Source organism: Oenanthe melanoleuca, chromosome 2 (assembly GCF_029582105.1).
Source record: "Oenanthe melanoleuca isolate GR-GAL-2019-014 chromosome 2, OMel1.0, whole genome shotgun sequence".
Lineage (NCBI taxonomy): Eukaryota > Metazoa > Chordata > Aves > Passeriformes > Muscicapidae > Oenanthe > Oenanthe melanoleuca.
This window is the reverse complement of record NC_079335.1, coordinates 11,974,476-11,996,389: the sequence shown is the minus strand read 5'-3', so window position 1 is coordinate 11,996,389 and position 21,914 is coordinate 11,974,476. Positions and strand designations below refer to the sequence as shown.

Here is a 21,914-nt window from a genome sequence, read left to right as displayed (position 1 = left end):
TTTCAGATCTTTCAAGAAGTGCAAACAGCAGCATATTGAAAGTTCTTTACAATTTTTCCTGAAGGTTCTCCAATCACACTACATCTGTTCCTCCTTTAGTCCTCAGCAATCTTCCTGTCTTCTGTGCTTTGGCATGTCAATGTGTCTCATAATTTTAATGGTATAATAAATGTAGGCTACATTCTTCCCCTTCAGATTATACTTCTAAAGTGAATTATACTAGACTTAACATTTACTATGGTCTCAAAGCCCTTAAGGATAAACGAGCAGTACACACCTCCTAATAAGTGACAATAGCCAACTTCTGCTCAATTTGGGCTGATCTCTGAAGCTGGTTAGAAAGGATCCACTGATGGTTCTAAGAAATACACTACAGTTCACTGAACTCTGAGAATATGAAAAAGACCTGAGTGGACCCCCTGAAGTTCCTTGACAGAAAGACCACAGATCTGGAAATGAACCATCAGTGCAAGTGGTGCAAGGCATAGAATTATGAAATGCCATCTGGTTGGTACAGGATTAAAAAATGTATCATTTAGGTGGCTTCCACCTCCACAGATAAAGAAAGAACTGTTTATGCAGCAAAATGGTTTAACTATTTGGGAAAGTCCTCAACTAGCCATGAAAAATAAATAAAAAAAAAAAAATAAAAAAAATAAAAAAAAAAAAAGGAAAAAGAGAAAAGAGAGAAAAATGAGAAAAGATGAATGGGAATAAAAGAATAAAAGACAGTAAATTTGAATTAATAGAGCTAATAATGCTGAAAACTTAAGCAGTCACATACCTTTAATGCCTAATTTGACAATATTAGAAACTTAAATAATAACAGAACATTTTATTCTTATAGGTATATATTCAGCAAAGGTGACACTACTGACAGGCAGTGAGGAGCTACAGGAGTAGAATGATATACTCACTATTGCTGCCTATTTAGGAAATAGGAAGCAAACAAAAGGGAAAATGGGACTTAACTGAAAATTGCATCACTTGTTTACAAGTCCCTGACAACTCAGAAGCAAACCATCTTGGACATTTATGGATCAATGACCCTGCATCTAAAGCACAAGGAGAGGGAATATTGACCATTTATACACAGAAGAGAACAGCATGTCCATGCACTCAGCTAAAAATGTTCCGAACACTCCCTCACACCATGACCCCAAAACTCTTATCATACAGGATTTTTACACACTGACCTTTCTGAAAATTTTACAGCAAGCTCAGGATTTATAAAAGTTAGAAAACATAAAAATACTGCATGTGATACCATGAAATCTTTACTAGACGTCAGCTTGATAGGTAAAGAGAAACTGATCACCAAAATAAAGATTAGCCATAGCTTAGCTGCCAGTGATTGTGCCTCCATTATACTTATCATTCACAAACAAAAAACCCCATGGTTTATGTGTACTTGCTTCTTTAAAAGTTCCAGCTTCGTAAAGCTGCAAAAAATCCTCAACTCAGACTTAAGGAAAAAATCTGACTTCCAAGATGAACAACTGTTTTTCAAATAAAACTCTTCTAAAGTTACATACAAACAAATGGGTCACCAATCACAAGTTGATGAAAGTTAACCCAAAATTTAAACCTTTCCTCAGACTACATATAAACAAATGGTGGGAAATGAAGGGAAAATCTCAGCAATAGCAATAAGCTTAACTGAAATGCTACAGACAGCCCAGTGAAGCAAAAGACACAAGAAACTGCCTTCTGGGTACATTAGGAACAAAAGGAATCCCAGCAATATTACAAAGTGCATTATTTGACAGAAATTCTTTAGTGGGAGAATCTACGAAAGAGAGAACTGTTCAGCACATAGCTCTAAGTCTCCAACGGCAAGTATTGTGACAAACTCTGTGATAAATATTGTCTATTCTGTAATAAACAACAGTTATAAACAAACCCAGTTAAGGCTACATATCAGGACACTGGATCCAGCTAATGCACTCACATCAATTGAGGTGTTGCAAGAGAGGAAATAATCCAGAAAAGATCCATAAGAAACATTAGGGAAGTAGAAAAGTAAGTCTCACAAAGGAAAGCTATACCTCAAAGCGCTGTGTTTTCCCAAGACAGGTTTGGGGACAATCATACTAAACATACACATTATCCAAATATGATAGCAGAGGGCTTTTCAGTCTAGCCAAGATACAAGAACCACTAGTCTACATTTAAAAGCAAATAATTTCACTTATACAAAATGGCATCTACTTCTAATCTGCTCAGGGGAATTCATTTAACACCACCAGTGGAACTGACTGCCTTGCTGGCAATGTTTAAAGTAACAAAAGCGTTTCTAAATTATGCATTTTTGCTCCAAGAGGTCTTAATTCAGGGCAGTCCTCTGGTCTACATCACACAGGTTGTTTTAAGTAAGTACTGTAAGTACTCACAAGCTTTCTTTTTTTTTGGCATGAAATCCTTCTGAATAAAAACAAGAAAACAAGACCGCTGGTGAAAACCAACAGCACAGCGTTTAAAACTCCCCTCTCATTCTTACATTTGAGGGAATATTTGTTTTCATGTACCAAATTTCATAACAAAATCCACTTTTTATTTACACCGTGTTTATATGCACTTTGAAATCCTCAGTATACTCTTTGTATGTCTTATTTTAAAAATAACTGGCACCTATACCAGCTTGCAGACCCAGACATCACAGCCTTCACTATTTTATGTGACACTTTGTACACAGTAAACTTATCTTTCCATTAACTATTTAAGCTACCAAGCAGCTCAGAAATAAAGTGCAAGTACCTACCAGATAACATTCACTACTGCAGATGCTCTGAGTCCTTTCAGAGATCCAGAACTGCCTCAATTACATGGTTTATCGAAGTTGGTGTCGGTTTCCAGTGCTGCACATCCTGGTATAGGGGAGAGCTGAGCATCAGAATGTACCCCAAAACCCAGGCACCCTCAGAGGAGTAAACCAGACATCTTCCCCAACTTTGCCTGCACGTTCACTGTGCTGCTGCTTCTCGCTCGCCCCCGCAGCGCAACGCCGCGGGATGCAGGATAACTCTGCAGCCAGAAGTTCATGGCTCGCTGCCTGCCGTCAGTCTGTCCGTCCGTCCGGCCGCCCGACCGCCAGCGCTGACAGCGAGCACGAACTCGCCGGCTGCTCTGAGCGCATCGGGATTGAAGTTCTCGATTCTCCTTTCTGACTGACGAGTCAGACGGATTCTCCTCCGCTCTGAGGCGAGCAAAGCCCCGCGCGGGCTCCCGGCACGGGGCGGAGGAAGAAGAAAGGGGAGAGCAGCCCGTGCTCGGAGGGGTTTGACCCCACTGCGGGCCGGACCGGGGGTCACGCACAGTCCGCTTCCAGGGGACGCCAGGGCTCTGCCCCCGCTCTGCCTGCCCCAGCCCGCCCGGAGCCCGCCGCCCCCGACGGGCGGTGACCCCCGGCCGCGGGGGCAGCGCCGCCGCCAGACAATGGGGAGGCGGGCGGGGCGCGGCCGCCCCACCGCGCCCGCCCCGCGGGCTCCGTCCCCGCCGGGCCCAGCCCGCCCGCCCCCGCAGCCCGGGAGCCGCCCCCGCCCCGGGGCGGCAGCGCCGTCCCGTCCCTACCGGCGGAGCGCCCGGCCCGCTCCCGGGGGAAGCGGGGGCGGGCGCAGGGCGCGCCTCCCGGGCAGCGGGGTCGCCCTCCCGCCTCCCGGCGCCGAGAGCCCCCTCAGCGAGTCCCTACCTGCCGGCGCCGCTCCGCCTCGCCCCCGCAGCCCGCGCCGCCGCCCGCCCGCCGCCTGCGCTCACGGCCGCGCCGCCATCTTGCGCTTCACAAACTACTGCACTTCTTTCGGGGCGGGGGGGCGGCGGATGGGCCGGGAGCTCCCAACGCCGCGGCCGCCCGCGCCCTCGCCTCGCCCCGCGGCGCCCACTCGCATCCTCCCGGCGCGCTGCTGCCCGGGGCGAGAGCGCGGCGAGCGCGGACGGCGCGGCCGCTGCCTCGGCCGCCCTGGCAGCGAGCGGGGGCGGAGCCGCTCCCGCCGCCCCGCCCGTCAGGCGGCGGACACCGGGCGCGGGGGCTGCCCCGGCACCGCAGCGCCGCGGCCCGGGGCACCGGCGGCTCCTCGGCCGCCCGGGGAGCAGCGGGGGCGGCACGGTCGGGGCTCCCGGGCGGCAGCCGCGCCCCCGCAGCCGCTCCTCCGCCGGCAAACTTCGGCTCCGCGCCGCCCTCCCGCCGCGCCCGGGACGGGCTGCGGGGACAGTGCCGCCAGCCCGGGAAGGGGTTCTGCCGCCGAGGGGGGACACGGCCGCAGGGGCCCGAGACCCAAACCTGGGCGAGTGAACACAGAAGTAGCGGCTCTAACGAAAAAAACATTTCCCACACCTTGGGTTGAGGGTTTTGTGTTAGTTAGAGAACTTGGAGAAAGGAGACCTCTCTCCTTTTACTACAAACAAAATATTTTAAACCCCATCTAATTAACTCTCACGGCCCAATTCTCAAAAGCGTTGTTCCCCTATACTATTTTTTTCTCATCACTGTGTGCTATTTTAGGTTAGACAGCAAAGAGTAAAAAAAAAAAAAAAGAAAGGTGTGGCTGTGAACCCTTAACTGTTCACAGGTGGTCACAGAACATGAAGATTTGCACACCTGGGAACATATTTAAAATCCGCCTAGATACAGAATTCTGTCAAGCCTAGTAAGAGGAAGACAGAAGTTTTTAATCCCAGAAATGTATCTGGTTCTTAAATTCCTGTCAGTTTTCCAAATAGTGCTCTTAGGGGATGCACTTAAGCTGCCTGCCCTAAGTCACATCGAAATTGGCAATGGCAGCGAAGGAGGAGAGCAAGTTAAGGACATTAGTCGATTTATTACATTTCTAGTGTCATAAATTAAATTAAAATGTCAATTTTCAGTTTAATTTTTTTCTATTTAATTTTTTTAAAATTTTTTGCTCCCCTACACTGAGTGGAGAAGAAGCTGATCACATGCAGTTCTTATTTTAAAATCACAGTATTTGTGATGGTGTCTTAAATGCAAGATAATCAACAACCCACCACTAGAAAGATGAATTTTTTATTAATATCCACCAAACAATACAGAGAAAATAAAAATCTGCATAGCACAAAGTTTGAACAAACACAGGAAAAGGACACAAAAAGAGAACACTAGTGACAGAGGTAAGAAACCAAACACACACAAAGAGGGATTGCACAGTTTGGCATTCAGTATCGCCACATGTTGTGCATGTGAGGTGACAGAACAGAAGAGCAAAGGGTCATACCACATGTTCTATCACTATATAAGATTTTATTCTCACATAGTTAAACTTTGTCTTATGCTCTTTTTTAAATAACTATCAAGTTAACAGATAAATGTTCTCTGCAGGTTTGAAGAGAAACTTCTTCAAAACAGAGTGCTGCTTTGCTTTTACTTCAATATATTTATCACCAATAATATACTCACTTTTGTGTAATAAACAGATATAGTTCTTTCCCAGTAACTAAAAAACTATTTACAGCTGAATTCAATTACATGCCATCTGATGAACTAACAATTTGTATTAAACTGCTTTTCTCCAGTATTGTCATTATTACAAGCATGATTAAACTTTCTAAGGTGAAGTTACAGTAGTAAATCTTGCTTTGTTTCAAGTTACATTTTCTTTTAAAGAGAGGTACTGAAATTATCTATTCAGCTCTGCTGAGTTTCAAAGGCAATCACAGCAGTATGTCACAATATATACATATCTAAAAGGGAAATATCAAATATAAGTCATTAAATGACTTTATTTGAGCTTTCTTAATAAATTTTAAGATATATTTGTATAAATACATATATGTAGACCTAGTATTTATTGAACAATGCAAAGAAAAAACAGCATGCAATAAAAAGAAAACATTACAGAGTGCATCAAGGATGCTGAAATCAAGTATCATGGATAACTGAAGGCTGTAATTTCTTTCTTCATTGCCTAAGAAAAAAAAGACAAACTAGGAGTCAGTGTGAATACAAACTTAAGAACCCTGTTTACTATTTCATTAGAAGAAGCAAGAATCTGTGCACACAATTGTTAGTGATGATTTAGCCAATACATGTGCTACCGCCATCACTGTTGTTCTATACTCACTGGCTCCAACACATCCTCATGCATCCAAAATAGAGAGTAGGCTAGAAAGACTGCAGAGATCTGGATCAGGAGACTAGGGATCAAGGGTGCTCTCAACAGTTAGAGAGGAGCAGTTCTCAAAGAGCCACAGCTAAAAGCTGAACTTTTCTACTCTGAATAAATACTTGTTAAAGTCTCTGTCTTCATACAGCAGAACTTACTTCTTGACTGACTTGTGCAATCCCTCTGAATAGGAAATATTCTTTGGTTAAAGCCCAAAGAAGCAGAGAACAAAGAAATCAAGTTCTGTCACAAAAGCTTACAAGCCCCAAGATAACAAACATGCTAAATCATGTCATTATAATGAGAGAAGGGTGTATTTTTCAGGAATGGCATCCCTGAATCCAAGTAATCCTCACTGTTGCACAATCAGAGCAAAAGCATCTGATCTGACTCTGTATCAGATGTGGAAGATTAAGATGACCAGAAGAGATCAAAAGCTTTTTTAAGGAAGACAGACACAAAGAAGAATTTTATCTATTCTTATGCATGACCACCTGGAATACAAATGGGTTTGAGGACTTTGAAGCTGAAGACTGAATATCCAACATATCTAAATCAACTCAACACTGGAAATGTCAGACTGGGACAATGGGCTCCTGTGCAATATTTCTGCCAAGTTCTGACAATTTGGAAATCCTCTCTTAGAGAGAGAGATTACAGATTTGGACTTGTTAGCTTTAAATCTTCATAGGCAGGAAGCTCCCCATATATGAAATTAAAGATCCTTGAGCTGTTCTAGCCAAAAAGGATGTCTGATGAGACTAGAGTCTCTTAATTCTTGTTATGCCTCGTACTTAGTTTCTTTTCAGGCACTGAATGACTACTATGCAAGTGTTACCATGTGTGACTGCCCGCAAGAGGAGAACGAGGAAGTGACAGACTGAGAAAAGCACCCTCCTTTCACAGCCCCCCCAGCACTGAAAAGGTTCTGGAGCAGGAGTGGTGACAGACTGAGGTTAACTGCTCTGAGAGGGCTCTCGGGGGGACCCATCATCTTCAAGCCTTTTCCTGCTGAAACTGCCAACAGCTAAGCCAAATGCAACAATAGTTTTGCAATAGGGAGAAATATCTTCCAGACTGTAACGAACAAATCTTGTAACACAGGCAACTAAGCAGCAATGAGTAATACTAAATAACCAAGGTGCTTCACAGGGCACACATATATATGCATAACACACACACACACACACCTGTAACAATGACAAAGTACTACAAGACAAAAAAAAATTACCTTTACTAATTCATTTTTGTCACCATCTTCCCGATGTTGGTAAATGCACTGGCTAAGGACAGCATATAGTTTTTCCATGCGAAATATACTGACGTTCTCAGTTACCACGGCAATAGAATGCAACACTCGCTGAAGGAAAAAATGGAAACCAGAGTTCAAAATAGCACAAGCTGCAAACAGAAAAGGTAGGACATGGCACAGGTATATGACCAACTTCCCATGCAAAACTTTTTCACTGCTGCCACATAAGTGACTGCACACTCTTGTATGTGCTCATCAAGTTCTAGGTCTATTACCAAGCAAATAAACAAAAAACCCAAAACCCCAAACAATGAAAAACAGCCCAAACAAAACCAAGCAAGCTACCCAGCTTATTGTCTGCAAGTGAATTCCAAAGAGGCTCTCTTTAACACAAGCAGCAAGCTCCAGTGGCACCCATGCTAAGGAATCAAGTTTCTAAAAGATGCACTTCATGACTGTAGCTCTGTCCTCACAGCTGAAACCTCTATAAGGGCTTTATGGTACCATCTCTCCAGTGGACAGCACCTTCAGAGCACATGCTATTGGCACCCTGACTCTAGAGAAACCCATGTGGATTCCTCACACAGGCAGACATGAACAACAGCTTCCTCACAAGGGGAAGTGGAGGGGCAGGCACCAATCCATCTCTGCTCTTTCATGACCATTGACAGGACCCAAGGGAGCAGCATGAAGCTGTGTCAAGGGGAATTTAGCTTAGATGTAAGGAAGAAGTTCTTCACCCAGAGCGTGGTCAGGCAGTAGAACAGGTTCCCCAGGAAAGTGGCTACAGCACTAAGCTTGGCAGAGCTCAGGAAACATTTAGACAGTGCTCAAGCACATGGAAGATTGTTAGGGGTGCCCTGTGCAGGGCCAGGAGTTGGACTCTATCATTCTAGGTCCTTTCCAACTCAGGATATTCTATTGTTCTATGAACACAATCCCATGAAGTTTGCTTGCTTAGGAAGCCTGTCTTAAAAAGTTAATTTCTCCCTTCTCACTTCATTTCCTATCACAGCAGTTAAACAGCAGCCCCCTCTGGTTTGGCCTACCCCCAGGACCTAAACCTGGCAATTTCCTGAATTCTCCTCACTGCAACATCTTCTGAAGAAGACCAGGATCATATACCCTCTCCAATTAATGCAAAGAAACTTATCTGATTCCCTGCAGCTAGGTAAAATTCTGACCCTTTCTCCAAATGTATCCTAGGATAACTTCTCTCCTACAGGCGATTGGAAAAACCTTGTAACACTGAATACCTATATGAAAGCAAAATTCTAATACTGGATTTTGAAAGCATTTGAGAAGAGCAGGTATTAGTATTTTATCCAGGATGACCTTTAAGTCAACCTGCTAACTTCAAGTTAAAAGTCATCTGTGCTTAAAACTGAAGTACTCTTCCAGTTCCTAACAAATGAAAACCTGCAAACAGCAAACCAAAACAACCTCCCAGTCCATAATAAAAACTGCCAAGACACTTACAACCAACAGCACTACCAGTTCGTCAGTGGGCTATTTTAAAATCTAACAAGCCCCTTTTCCATTAAAAATAGGAGAGATAATCCAGTCTCCTAAAATTTAGTTAGCCAAAAAGCAAGAACAGCAATCTACAACAGCTGTGGAAACAGTCATAGTCCATTATAGGCTGAATTATTTCACCAGCAATATATTCTTCCCATACTTTGTCTGAATTGGCATTAGTTAACAACGGACTCAATTTACAACTCCATACGTAGCAAGAAAAATATCTTTTGGTATTAACAAAATTAAAATTTAAACTTACTTTGAGTTCACAGTAATCCACAAACACTCTCTGTGTGCCAGTTTTCACTGCCTTCCCAACACATCCCAGCTGTTTCTCTTCCACCTGAGAAGATCTTGTACGAGTCATACGGTGTACCCACAAATCTGGAACAACACAAATTTCTTAAGTCAGGATTTCTTTCTCTGGAACACAGTATGAGTGAAGTATCCTGTACTTGGAGAAGAGAACCTCCATGCAAAAACAAAGACAACTCTTAACATTTTTCACCGATAAATGCTTGACACTTTTACCTCCTTTCTGGCAAAAATCTCTGCTTCATGAAAACTAGAAACTTGAACACAAAAAAACACTAGACAAAGCAGGGGAAAACCAGGGGAAAAAAAAAAATCCTGTTGCCATTACAGCACTGCACTGTAAAACTCCAAAGTAATTTAGGTTAGAAAACACATCTTACATTGGAAACAATAGGACATAACTCTTCTATTCTACACATGACCCTGAGTGCTCACTGCTTGAAGTACAGCTTTTTAACTTAGGCTTCTTATTGCTGGAAAGATCCTCATGCAATAAAAGAAAATCAATGACTGTTTTCCAGTTAGGCACCATTTGAAAAACAAACTGCAAAATCAGAAGCACAGCAGCTGCAGAAATACACGAGTTTGGCTGGCATAACTCAAGGGGCAGCACCATTATACAGGCAGGAAACTGTGCACCAATTTGAGAGACAACCAAGAAGAGAAATCAAGACGGCTAAAACCTGGTAGGTACTGGAACCCTCCTCAGGAAGAAGGGGGTAAATGACCTGTTTGATCTTTCACTTACTATTTGAACCTCCATCTTCAGAAGTTCCAGCTTTTTGACAATCTGGCATCTCACTCTGCTCTCTTAGGTCTGAATGTTCTCTCTTTTTTCCAGAAGGAGATTTACCCACAAGGAGAACTCTCTCTCTTTCATTTTCTGTCCCATTTTTCTGTCGTTCTTGAAGTACATTTTCATGTTCTTCAATAAAAGTATCCTGAGAAGATGCAAATTCATTGCAATCTGTGTTAGACTCTTCATTACTCTCTACTTCATTTTGGTCTTCAGGAATTTTATTCTCTTTATTGAACTGAATATTCCTCCTCTTCACTGCAAGACTTGAAGACCCTCTATTCCTTCTGCGTTTTCTTCTTGACTTATCTACAAAGAGATACAAGGAAAAGTAATCCAAAGCATTACCACAACAAGAAGCATGCTCATCTTACTTGTCTGACAAGGAAAATGACCAAGTGAGCTTGAGTACCACTGCCCATCTCCCCAGACAAGTGCCTAGAGAAAAAGTTGCAATTTAATGGGATCAGTTAGCTACTAGATTTTTTAAAAATTCAGCTACAGAATTTAATTCACAAAACCATCAGCTTCAAGAGCTTATGAAGATAAAAGTTTTACTTTAGACAGGAAGTCTTACTGCAAAGCAAGATTATTAGGTGACTTAGCAAGTGATATATGTGAACAACTGAAACACATTTGGAGATGAGCCCTCAGAATCTGTAAACTTCACAAAAGTTAGACACATCAGGAAGAGCTGAAGAGGCACTTTTAAAAGAGTATTTGCTGGAGAAAAAATTCCTCCATAGAGACTTACACCTGATAAGCTTTCTGATTCAGTTCAATACAATAATCTTGTTCAATACAAGCTTGTCACTTTGCCTTCCAGAAAACACCACCGTTCTTAGTACTCACAGAGTACCACACAAGGCGTATTGGTTAAGTCAGTGGCAAAATTCCCAGACATGCCAGCAAGACCAGGAAATGTCACATGTTTTAACTGAAAGAGACCCAAGACCCCTTTTTCTCCATGTCCTTTTCATGGAGAAACTGAAGGAAAAAATTATCTTTCCTTTACATGTCTACAATTATTGCTCCTCTTTTTTTCCAACCCTTTCCCCTTCAATTGGAAATCACAGGAATAGAATTTAATGTCTGAGAGCAGGGAAGGGGAAAACACTGTTGCCTATAACTAAAAACTAGGTAAGCATCCAGAAAATGCCACGTACAGCTTTTCTGACTTTAAGAAGTAGTGACGTAGGAGCCATCAAATATCAGTCAGGCTAGCAAGGGCAGTGCCTTACAATGTCTACCAGCCACTATACCTGGACTTCACAACCATACTGAATGAATGACCTCTGGATTTATCCCATGCTTTTAAAAAATTCAATGCCTCTAGCATGAAGAACCAGGCACCACAGGAACCTGTTAGGTCACAAGAGCAGAGGCTTCAGCACCTTCTCCAGGAAAGTCTGAGTAAAATACAACTTGCCTTTAGAATAGGGGGTACTGACATCCACAGGCCTTCCTGGCATCTTCAATTTTTCATTACACTTTGGGTCTGTTTTCTTACATCCAGGAACACAGTCCTCCTTTGGCATTACACAGAAGTGAGAGGAAGCACAGTCTGAACCTTGCAATAAAGAAGAGAGTAAAGAATGGTGCCTTGTATGGCTGGTTACAAATACTGAGAGAAGTTTTTAAATCCTCAGTGCCAAAAAACATACCTCTTTGCTTACGAGATTCTTTGATTTTTTGGCATCTTTGTTCAAATTCTTCATCCATTTCCTCCCTCACTATGGAATAGGCAGTATCTCTCAAAGCACAGGCTCTGTGCCTAAGGAGACGATCTGAAATTTTACAATCAAAATTGAGTACTTTCTACCAGCCTATGAACCTCTATTTATTTACTTAGAAAGTTTTTTTCTCACAGGTAGGTTCTGAAAGGTTATCTTCTCAGCATGCCAACTGATAAGTTAATTATTAAAGCAAAAGCAGTAGCTTCCAATCAACATGTCTATCAATTTCACACCCAATAAGTTTATTTGATGCGGCAACATTCACAACTTGGCCAGAAACATTCTCTGGGAATCTTTTAAATTATCTAATCCCACATCTACTGTACACAAATGACATTTATCCACTTATACTTTTAAAATTTTAACAAATTAGTGATAAAATCATCCTCACCTCCAGGATCTTTAACTGGGTTGTACTCTAAAGCGTTGCTACAGATTAGATCAATGTCTTTTAGAAAGTCTCTTGCAGTTGGGTACTGGTGCATGTCAATCTTGGACAGAACTGTGGAGAGGTCCATGGGTTTTTTAATAACAGCATTGTAATCAGGTACCTACAAAGGAAATATACATGCTCAGAGATTTAATACAGCAGCTACCAAAAAATTATTTTCATAAAGTGAAATAAAGGACTTCTTAAAAATCCCAATATGACACAACTCAAAGATGCAGAAGTTACCCAATTAGTTTACTGAAAACTAAGGCTGTTTCAGCTGGCTCTGAAGAGACAGGCTAGAAGAGGGGAAAACAAAGAAACAGGGAGGTGAGAAGAATGGGTAGGGCAGAGAAGGGAACCAGCCTCTAGAATGGGACTCATTTCATTTCCTTTCAGAAAATAACAGCAAAAGAACATTTCTCAGTAAAGTCACCTGATATTCTCTTTGTTTTTGGTAGCAAGAAAAAGGCTGCAGGAATTGCACCTTTGAAGCACCTGTCCTAGGCGCCTAGAATGAAATAACTGGACCAAGAGGTGCCAATTTCTTTTATTCAGACAATAGAAGGAGCCTAATGACTAGCCCAGATGAGGACATCTATGTTTGTTTAGATTATTCAGATCTAGAAACTACAAGAAGAGGAAATAATTCAGTGGACATTTGGGGAAACAGGACCTTGTGGAAATGCAATGCTATTTCAAATCTCCAGCTGACCTGGAAGTATGTGTCCCAGCCTACACTTACTTAGTGAATTAAATGAGAAGCATACGGGAGGAAGAAAAAAAGCACAGTCTTTATGGTTGATGTTATACCAAGGAAAGCCCCTGAGAATAGAATCTGAATCTGACAAATTGCTGATTCTACTCCTATTCTTGCAATAACTATTGATAATTAAAGAGCTTTAGGCCTTATTAAAACAGCCCTAGAAGTACTGTTTATAATTGCAGAGAAAAAGAGATATCTCTCCTTTATAGTGCTGTGATACACCAGCATATCAAAGCCCTTTCACGAGTAAACTGAGTTGGCATTTTATGTAATTGGCACTTGGACTAGATGATCCTTGTTGGGTGACCCTTCTAATAGAAATACTCTCAAGTTTTAAAGAGGTTTTAGAAGGAACACAGGGACTTCAGCAAACACTCAAAGAAGACGTTTGAGTGACCCCAAGAGTCAAAAACAGTAAAACCGAAACAAAAATTCACTTCTCCTATCCTGGAGATTGATACTACTACAATCCTAAAGACAAAGATAAACCTTCCTAGGAAGAGCACACAAAAACTGGGGAACACACACACAGAAATTGTGAATACATACAGGTATAACGGTATTGCACATGAACACTAATTTACCTCCTCTGGGTCAACAGGCTTTGTGAATGCCCTGAAACGTCTGTCAATGACAAGTCTGTGGGTCACATCCCTTAAGTAAATCCTCAGTTCACGCAATGTATCCTCTTCCTGCTCCTCCAGTTGTTTCATTTCTTCCTCTGTCAGTTGGCGAGGCTTAGGTGGTGGTGCTACAGGCAGAACTTCCAATGGCCGCCGAGCTTAAATTAATTGGAAAATTTTAGTCAATTAATGGTACTCAAATATAAGCACATAAAAAGTAATTGATAGAAAATTACCCCCAAAGGAAACACCGTATTGCATTAGCTGTTAACTTACTGCTAACAAGGTTTTATACTTTGAATATCTCACCTGAGTTGTTTTTTGATGCAGGAGGTTCAGCAGCTTGCTTCATAACTAAGTCCTCAAAAAAACTTCTTCTTTCAGCACAGGTAGGCCACTGAATTTTGAAAACTTCTTCACAATCATCATTAAATAAAGCTTTTATCTAAAGCATAAGGAGAAAAGATATTTCACATATAAGGCTACACACATTTTCTGTATTTTTATTTTAATATTCTAGTCCAAAAAGGTGACTTCCTTTCTAAACTAAACTGAATACCCATCCAGGTAAGACAAGCTACATAAAATCATCTTCTTGACTTTAACATAAGCTTAAATAGCTTCAAAAGGCTACATTTTCACAGCACAGCAAATTAAAACACCTGCTCTGAGAAATACTGTCTAGAGTTTAGGCTCCATGAAAAAAAGATGTGATAAACCACTGAGAAAGAGTTGACAGTCCCCACTTCCAAGGCTGGTTATTTTGTATGTACCTGCCTTTCTGTTCTTTAGCTTGAATCTTTATGGCAGCTATAGAATGGGCAAGGTTTAATGTATAAGTGCCAGCTTTTTGTTAAGGTAGCTTTTAAAATTTTGTTTTCACTTAATTTAAATGAAGTGTCTAAAGTTGCATATTTCGAGGTTGCACTCTGTTTTTCCATCTCTATTACTTAAAGAGTATGGAAGTAATTTCCTTTCTTATTTTAGAAAGCATTTATTAACAGCACTTTTGCTACCAAGACAGAATAATCAGAGCATCATATTCACATTTTGAATACCTTCCTTTAACACTCTGATGCTGTTTCTGAAAGCCCAGTGCAGCCTTGAAGGGGGCATAGTTGTACCACCATGAATGTCTAGAAAGCTCAGCAGGTTGCCTTACTGAATTTTGTTAAGGAATACAACTAAAAATTGATTACCAAGTTACTTAAATGGAAGTTGGACTTTATCTTTCCAGTATGTCAAGTTTTCACACACCAGATGTAAAGACAAACTGAAATAATAAAATTATTTAAGTTTGATGTGCCATTCCATCAATAACACTGTGACCACTGTACTTTTCCAGTAAAAATATTTTTCACTTTTCAGTAAAACAATATTTTTCCTATCTCAAGCACTGTAGATTCTTCACTAAGCACACACCTCACCATCTTGCAGTCACCAAAATGATAGCCTGAAGCAAATTTGTACATCTGTCTAACAAGCAGAAGGTGAGAAGGGTGAGAGTTGGGTTGAAGTCAATCTTTTTACTCAGAAAACACTTCAGACAAATGCTTTCAGCATTGTTTTGTCTAAGCAAATTTTAAGAGACTTTTAAGAGGGTTTGGGTGCCTAAATAGTATGAATTCGTTTTAGAGTGTCACAGGATTGTCATGCTTCAAGGAGTTATAAGCTAACAAGCAAAAAATGAAGAGCAAAAAAAGTATTGATAAATACCTCTTCTGGGAGATCTCTATGTTTCACATCAGTTGTTGCAAGGAGCAGAACTGGAGCAAATGTTGGAATGTTCTGCAGTAGTGTCATAAAAACAGCTTTCACTGTAGTTCCAACAGTCTCCCACCACAAAGTGATTTGTGGGACATAAATGATACTTGGTGCTGTTCTTTGGGCTTCTCGCATCAACTGGCAAAATGAAAGCTCAGATAAGAAAACTACATCCTGTAGAACAGGACGCTAAATAACTCACATCAGTCAAACTAGCTTACGAAATAGGAGTGCATGAAGCTAAAACATCAAGACAAACCAATAAATTAACTACTCCTTAACAATAAGGTGAAATTTTCACTTTGACTCAAACAGACATGGCCACACAGAAACAGACTTGAATCTCTGCCCAATTTCAAAACTACTTAGGTGTAAGAGAACTTCTAAAGAGCTTCGGCACTCAGCCAATCTGGTGGTGTGCCTGAAAAAACAAGACTAGTCATTCAGCAAGATTAGCCTGGAGAAATTGCCACACACCTGCAACCATACCAATTTCAGTTCAGAGCAGGCACATACTCAACACAGGCTGGAGCACAGACTCAAAGACCTATGTGAGAAGCCTGCTTAAAATGTGTAATTTCAAGCACATTCTATAAAGAGGTGACCATTCTTTTGTCTGCCTGAAGAGCTAAATCATAACTTCTTACAACCAAAGGATCCATCAGACCAGATGACATGCTTTGGAAGACCACAAGTCACTGCTTACAGATGGCACCTCAATCAAAGGAGGCAAAACGCATCTACTGCCAGAGGGAAGTGACAAATTTCTCCATGTGCCCTCTCAGATTAACAATATTCAGAGAGTTCCTGTCAGAAGGTGGGAAGAACACATGGTATATCCAGGCAGTCACTACACAGGGTAGTTACATGTCCACAGATGCAGCCATCACATAAAAGGAAAAGTGCTTCTCCTATCCAACAAATCAGCCATGGAATGTGTCTGTCCTGACTCCTACAGCTCTCCAGTGCTGCTACTAAAGGTCAAAATATTTTAATACAGTTGCCAGCATGTTGCCAAACAATATGTATTCCCGGCCTAAAACTAAAAAAGAAGAAAATCAGCACTAATCTGGTTATATTTAATTTTCCTAGAGATAGAAAGCACACCAGTGGTAACAATTAAGTTTTATATGAATTTTAATTCCTTTCCTGCATGTACTGCAAGCTGTGTATGTAAAAAAATAAACCTTTTCTCCCCCACACCTTGACTGTCCTATGAATATAATAAAAAATAGGGCTTCAGAAGGTGCATGATGCTGTCAGGCTGATGCAGAGCCATCTACTGATAGCACAGAGGCTTAAGTAGCAATGAAAACTTCCTAGATCCAACACAGACCAGCAGGATTTTTTGCCACAGGGAGTGCTTTATTAGCAGTACCTCCCATCTTCCCGAGCTGCTAGCAACACCCTCACTGCTTCCTTTCAAATGGAAAGCATGACTATGCATAACATCCTTATACAGTATCATTCCATCTAGAAAAATGTGGATTCCCAGACAGAAGTAAACATAACAGCATATTCCAACCAGGCATCTTCCATTAGCAGTGAATTCTGCTTATTTCACAAGTACATATACAGTTTATATTCAGTTTAAGAGTCCTACCAGATTAACAAGAAAAAGATACCTGTGCACATGTTTCTTCTGGGGATGTGATGCTAACAAACAAAGCAGGCAGGTCTAGTGTATAAACAGGAAACTTCTCCAGGGCATGGATTACTGCAGGTGCCAGATGAAAAGCCTGCCCACACCCTGGATCTTCAACTAGTAAGAACCGTGGCCTGAAAGATGTTGGCTGGCAACGAGGATTTCTACAACAGTAAGAAGAAAACAAATTTAAAAACAAGTGATTAATAGACACAGATGTTGAAGATTTTTTCCTATATGCTTTTTTTTTTTTTTTTTTTTTGGTAAATACACTCCATGTTCCACTAAATAATAAGCTAGTCTGTGACCAGGAAGACTATCAAAGCCTATTTTCTCAAAATCTGGTACCATGCCTCCATTAAGAAATCCTGCCAGCCCCCAGCATGTCTGCCATTCCTTTAGCTGGGTTAAGTAAGAGCTCTTAAATCCTTCAGGGAAGCTGTCCAGCCAAATACACACATAACTGGTCAGTGACCTGATACGGGGTTAACAACAACTCTCTTTTCTAAGCACCAAAGAATCTGGTTCTCTTCACCCATGTACACAAGCATTTTTAAAGGGTCTTGTCTTCAAGAAACTCAGATCTCTACACCTGCCAAATTTAGCTAAAGTTTGGCTGTAGTGCCTGGAGATAGTGGTAAGGAAGAAGCAAACCAACATTTTTATGAAAAAGAAATTAATGTAGGCACTGAAACACATTAGCTGTATCTGAAGAAGCACACAATTGGATTAGTTAAATTACTTCTATGGTTTCCTCTTTGAATTGTCTATTAATTTCCTAATCATCTTGTTTTATGAGCATGAAACACACTTGCGAAGGGGTCTGTGGGCTTTTCTACCTCAAGATTTGTACCTTTACTTGCTGAAGTCAAAGGTCGTAGAGACCAAGCTCAGAAGGTCACATTTTCTGGACAGCACAGCAATAGAAAGGGAGAAGGATAACTGACCCAACAGTGATGACAATATTCTACTGCTTCAGCTGTTAATTTATACAACTTCCACAATAAAACATTAAAGGATTAACAAACTCTGTAGGTTAAAGGTACAAAATGCAGACATTGTTTAAGTTTCTCAAAGTGTTTTATCAAGCAGTTTCTCAATTTTATTTCTGATTTAACAATCTTGGAAGGCAGAAAGGCAAAAGATGGCAACACAAATCCTTACAGTTTTTTTTTTAAGCTAGAAGGGCAAACAGCACATTTTTTGGGTCTTGAAACTTTGGATTAAATCAACATGTTCTAATAATCTGTGGACTACTTTGATTTAGGCAAATAGGGCTGGGCCAGGGCAGTGTATTTGGTCAGGACATTTAGAACCCAGCTGGATCTTTATACTTCTTGCAAATATTGACCAACCCCCACACACCCATCACTCCCTCATCCAGCTCCCCGCACAACAAAACAGTTTACACACCCAGCCATCTTAAAAATATAAACATAAAGGGGACAAACAAGACCTGTTTAAAGTGAGGAATTCTGCTTTTTCACAATCAGGCATTTTCTGAGTTGGATTCTCTTCAAAGATTGATGGTGATTCCTCTTCACTGTCAATCACATCATTCCCTAAAATAGGATTTAAAGATGAGAGCTTTGCTGACTTTGTTGATTTGAATAGTTCAAATCTCACTCTTGCATTAATATACCTTTGAAATCAGAACAGGAAATCTTGTATTTTCTTGTATTTTGTTTGAGGGCACACAATGAATGCTACTCTCTGAAGGGCTCATTCTACCACAGCTCTGAAATTGCAGAATTTCTACAAAGCTGTCCTATGTCCCACAATTTGCATCAGGTTTCTCTGTTGACAAAAACTTGGAAGGTTTTTTCCCTTGGAATAAATTTGATTAGGAATAACTGTACTTCCTGGACACCTGAAAAACCCAATGAGGTCACTGCTTTTTGGAACAGATTCTCCCACCACATGTGAGGAAATTAAGTGAATGTAATGACCACAGACTTCCATTTGTCCAGAATTAGTCAGTCATATTATGAAGACCCACACAGCTTCTAAATAAGGCTCCTCAAAGATCATGAGAGGAGGAGATAATGGGAGGTGGACAACAGAGGGAGCACAACTATCCAAATCCCAGCTCCAGTGCTTTCAACGTACTGGTGGGTCCCTGCCTCTGATCAATCTGAACAATCCCAGCTCTACTAGAGGTGATACTGGGAGAACACTCTCCAGAGATTAGCACAGTAACTAACTATTCACAGACCTTCGTTAATCAAGAAATAGTGTATCAATATTGATTTGTTCTCACCAATGACAAATTAAACCTGATCAAGGCTGACACAGTCAGGAGCATGAGCTCACCTATGCTATGGAAGCCAAGCCCTAAAATACAACAGCTAAAACACTGCATATTGCAAGTCACTCACAGCTCCCATCCAGCACTCTGCACATCCACGTTATAAAACTGAACTGTCATTATGGCTGAGAGGTTTATGTGTGTTATTGCACGTATCAGAAGCTTTTGCTTTGGCAGAATTTTAAATGAGTGGATGTTGTTGTTATACCTTGCTGTTGGTCCTTCTTCAGTGCAAGCTCTGCATGGGGAAATGCTCTCTGTAAGGCTTGTAGAATTCTTTCCAAGGTGTTTTCTAGTAGTGGTTTTAAAATAGGTGACAGTGCTCGCCCAGGTGAAGCCACAGCCCTCTGTGAAGCTGGAACAGTCTTCTGCATGGCCATGACAAAATCCTTTGCTGTTATTTTAATTGAAGAGATGTCTAACTCCAGTTTCTCACTCCTTTCATAGATCTGAGGATAGCGGCGGCGCAAAGCACAGAGTGCAGCTTCAGCACATAAGGCTTTAATATCAGCACCACAGTATCCTAATAAACACAACCAGAATGAAATGTTATGTCAGTGCAACAATGAAAGACTTTGCATGCAGCCAAAAATTAACAGGGTAAGAGGTAACTTAAAGAATTACTGCACTGCAGAGTTTTGACACGTGCTTCACAGCCTGATATCTTGCACTAAGGAAGCAGCCCCCTAGTCAAAACTTTACCCCTGGGAAAGATGGTCTAAACTCATTCAGTTTTCTGAAAAAAACCAAAAAACAACCAAAATCTGAGCTCAAGTACTGCCTGGAACAAGCTCCAGTTCCCCATGACTCAAGTCGTGCAGTAACCAGCAGTGTTTTCAAACTCACCGACACATTTCTCAGCCAGCTCTTCAAGAAACTTGTCCAGTGGCCTCAGGGTCCAGTCTCGTGTGTGAATTTTGAAAATCTCTTTTCTTGCCTGAAAACAGAACACTTGCATTTTAGTTTGTCCTAAATTTTCTGTTAAAACAACCACAACACAAAACCCCCAAAAACCCTCACGCTAATACAAATACTTTTCTTATCTGCCAAACTCTGAAGTATTTTATGGGGCAGTTAATATTCTCTGTTTTTTCAAGCAGGAAATGTCCTAGTTCTAAATTTGTTATATTTAACTCTTGCTGGAGGCTGCAATGAAGTAAAAGGCATTTACATCTTCCAAAAAAAGTGAGTTTTCACAAGTGTGAGATCCAGAAGAAAACACTGTAATAAAAATCCCCAAACTTAACTGCAAACAGGTTTTTACAGAAAATTCTCTCAAATTCAGCAAAATGTCATGGTGGCAACCTCACTAGTTCATCAAATTTGTTGTTCTGATAGCTCATGCAAGGAAAACAGTCCTAACACTCCATTCCTAGTTGCTACTGTTATTACCAAGTAGAACAATAATTATGACTCAAATTACTGTCACTCATCCAGAAAATGTCAAGTGTTGCATATCCCCATCTCTGATCTTAGCAGGACTTCCATTGAACTACTTAGTGGACTAATTATGGCAGATTTCCAAAATTCTTGCAGTGAGGAAGTGTGTATTAAACCTGTTTCATGGTACCTCCTCTCCTGCTCCCAAGAGCAGATAAAAACTGGAGAAAAATGTTTGCGTTCAATGTACTCTTTAGTGCACTTTTACCAGCAATCAACTCAGCACTTTCCAAAAAGTGCTACAAGAAACAACTATCAGTAATAGCCAGAAAGAAAACACAAAAACTGCATTCCAGTTTTGCTTGCTATCCCCACACAATATTTTTTTCATTGCCTATTGTCATTAAACTAGAAGCTTTCCTAGCCCTGCACCTGTGTAGTGACTTCACATTTTTGTCCAAGTCCCTATTACTGAGTACCAGTAAGAACATCAGTTCCTAAAATACTTAATTGGTTCCAGCACCAGCCTGGATCAAAGTTTGTTACTAAAAAAGAATTCTTGTCTGCACACCATTTCTTTCAATTTCACAGTGCTACAGCAGTACTTCTTTGCTAATTCATAAAGTCATTTTTAAACATTTCAGTGAGTAGCAGCACCCCATTTTCTTCACTGGTTGCAGTGAAACCAAAACTAATTATTAGAGGACTAACTACCTATCACAATCATCTTAATGATATATATTCAGTGCCAGGTCTGCCCTCCACAGTACAGCACAGTCTCTCCAGTGAGCCCTCTTTTGTCCAAGAAGTACAATACTGAGGAGACTTTCACTTCTCTATGATCCTGCTGTGTTGCAGGGGTTTGTCACAAAGATGGACTGCCACATTAAGCACTGAGGTTGAGTTGAAGCTCTGACCTCTTTGTTTGGTAAGCTGAAGAGAAACTCTCGATCAAAGCGTCCCGGTCTTCGTAAAGCAGGATCTATAGAATCCAGCCTGTTGGTGGCTCCAATTACCACAACCTCTCCTCTGCTGTCTAAGCCATCCATAAGTGCCAGAAGTGTTGATACAACAGAGCTAAGAGAAGAATACAGATTTTACTCAGTAGTTAATTTTCTTCACTTCCACACAACCACCAATGCTCACTCAGAAAGGACACGCTCTTATTGATAAAATGCTGACTAGAAAAACACAAGTCATTTTAAGACATAACAAAATAGATAAGGTAATAGACCTTGTACTGGTATAAAGTTTAGTGAATT

The 21,914-nt window shown here is 41.0% G+C and overlaps 2 protein-coding genes across 6 annotated transcripts in view; both read right to left on the bottom strand.

Moving 5' to 3' along the window:
- The window catches only part of ZHX1 (zinc fingers and homeoboxes 1), a 32,656-nt gene extending 28,880 nt beyond the window's left edge, over positions 1-3,776 (bottom strand). The window contains exons 1-2 of one of the 2 annotated variants that reach the window (XM_056483016.1): positions 3,689-3,776; positions 2,762-2,867 (exon numbers count right to left, since the gene is read on the bottom strand). The gene's annotated coding sequence lies outside the window, so the exon portion shown is untranslated. The remainder of the gene's footprint in view (positions 1-2,761; positions 2,868-3,688) is intronic. The other variant, XM_056483017.1, reaches the window with a different exon arrangement.
- Positions 3,777-5,004: 1,228 nt separating this feature from the next.
- Positions 5,005-21,914, bottom strand: part of ATAD2 (ATPase family AAA domain containing 2) — a 29,969-nt gene continuing 13,059 nt past the window's right edge. For all 4 annotated transcript variants that reach the window (XM_056482747.1, XM_056482748.1, XM_056482750.1 and 1 more), the window contains exons 14-28: positions 21,570-21,729; positions 20,119-20,209; positions 19,481-19,795; positions 18,421-18,526; positions 16,945-17,128; positions 15,272-15,457; positions 13,865-14,000; positions 13,517-13,713; positions 12,128-12,287; positions 11,665-11,787; positions 11,430-11,570; positions 9,953-10,309; positions 9,149-9,273; positions 7,348-7,476; positions 5,005-5,918 (exon numbers count right to left, since the gene is read on the bottom strand). In XM_056482747.1, coding sequence (XP_056338722.1) covers positions 5,880-5,918; positions 7,348-7,476; positions 9,149-9,273; positions 9,953-10,309; positions 11,430-11,570; positions 11,665-11,787; positions 12,128-12,287; positions 13,517-13,713; positions 13,865-14,000; positions 15,272-15,457; positions 16,945-17,128; positions 18,421-18,526; positions 19,481-19,795; positions 20,119-20,209; positions 21,570-21,729 — 2,449 coding nt within the window. In that variant the 3' untranslated portion in view covers positions 5,005-5,879. The remainder of the gene's footprint in view (positions 5,919-7,347; positions 7,477-9,148; positions 9,274-9,952; positions 10,310-11,429; positions 11,571-11,664; positions 11,788-12,127; positions 12,288-13,516; positions 13,714-13,864; positions 14,001-15,271; positions 15,458-16,944; positions 17,129-18,420; positions 18,527-19,480; positions 19,796-20,118; positions 20,210-21,569; positions 21,730-21,914) is intronic.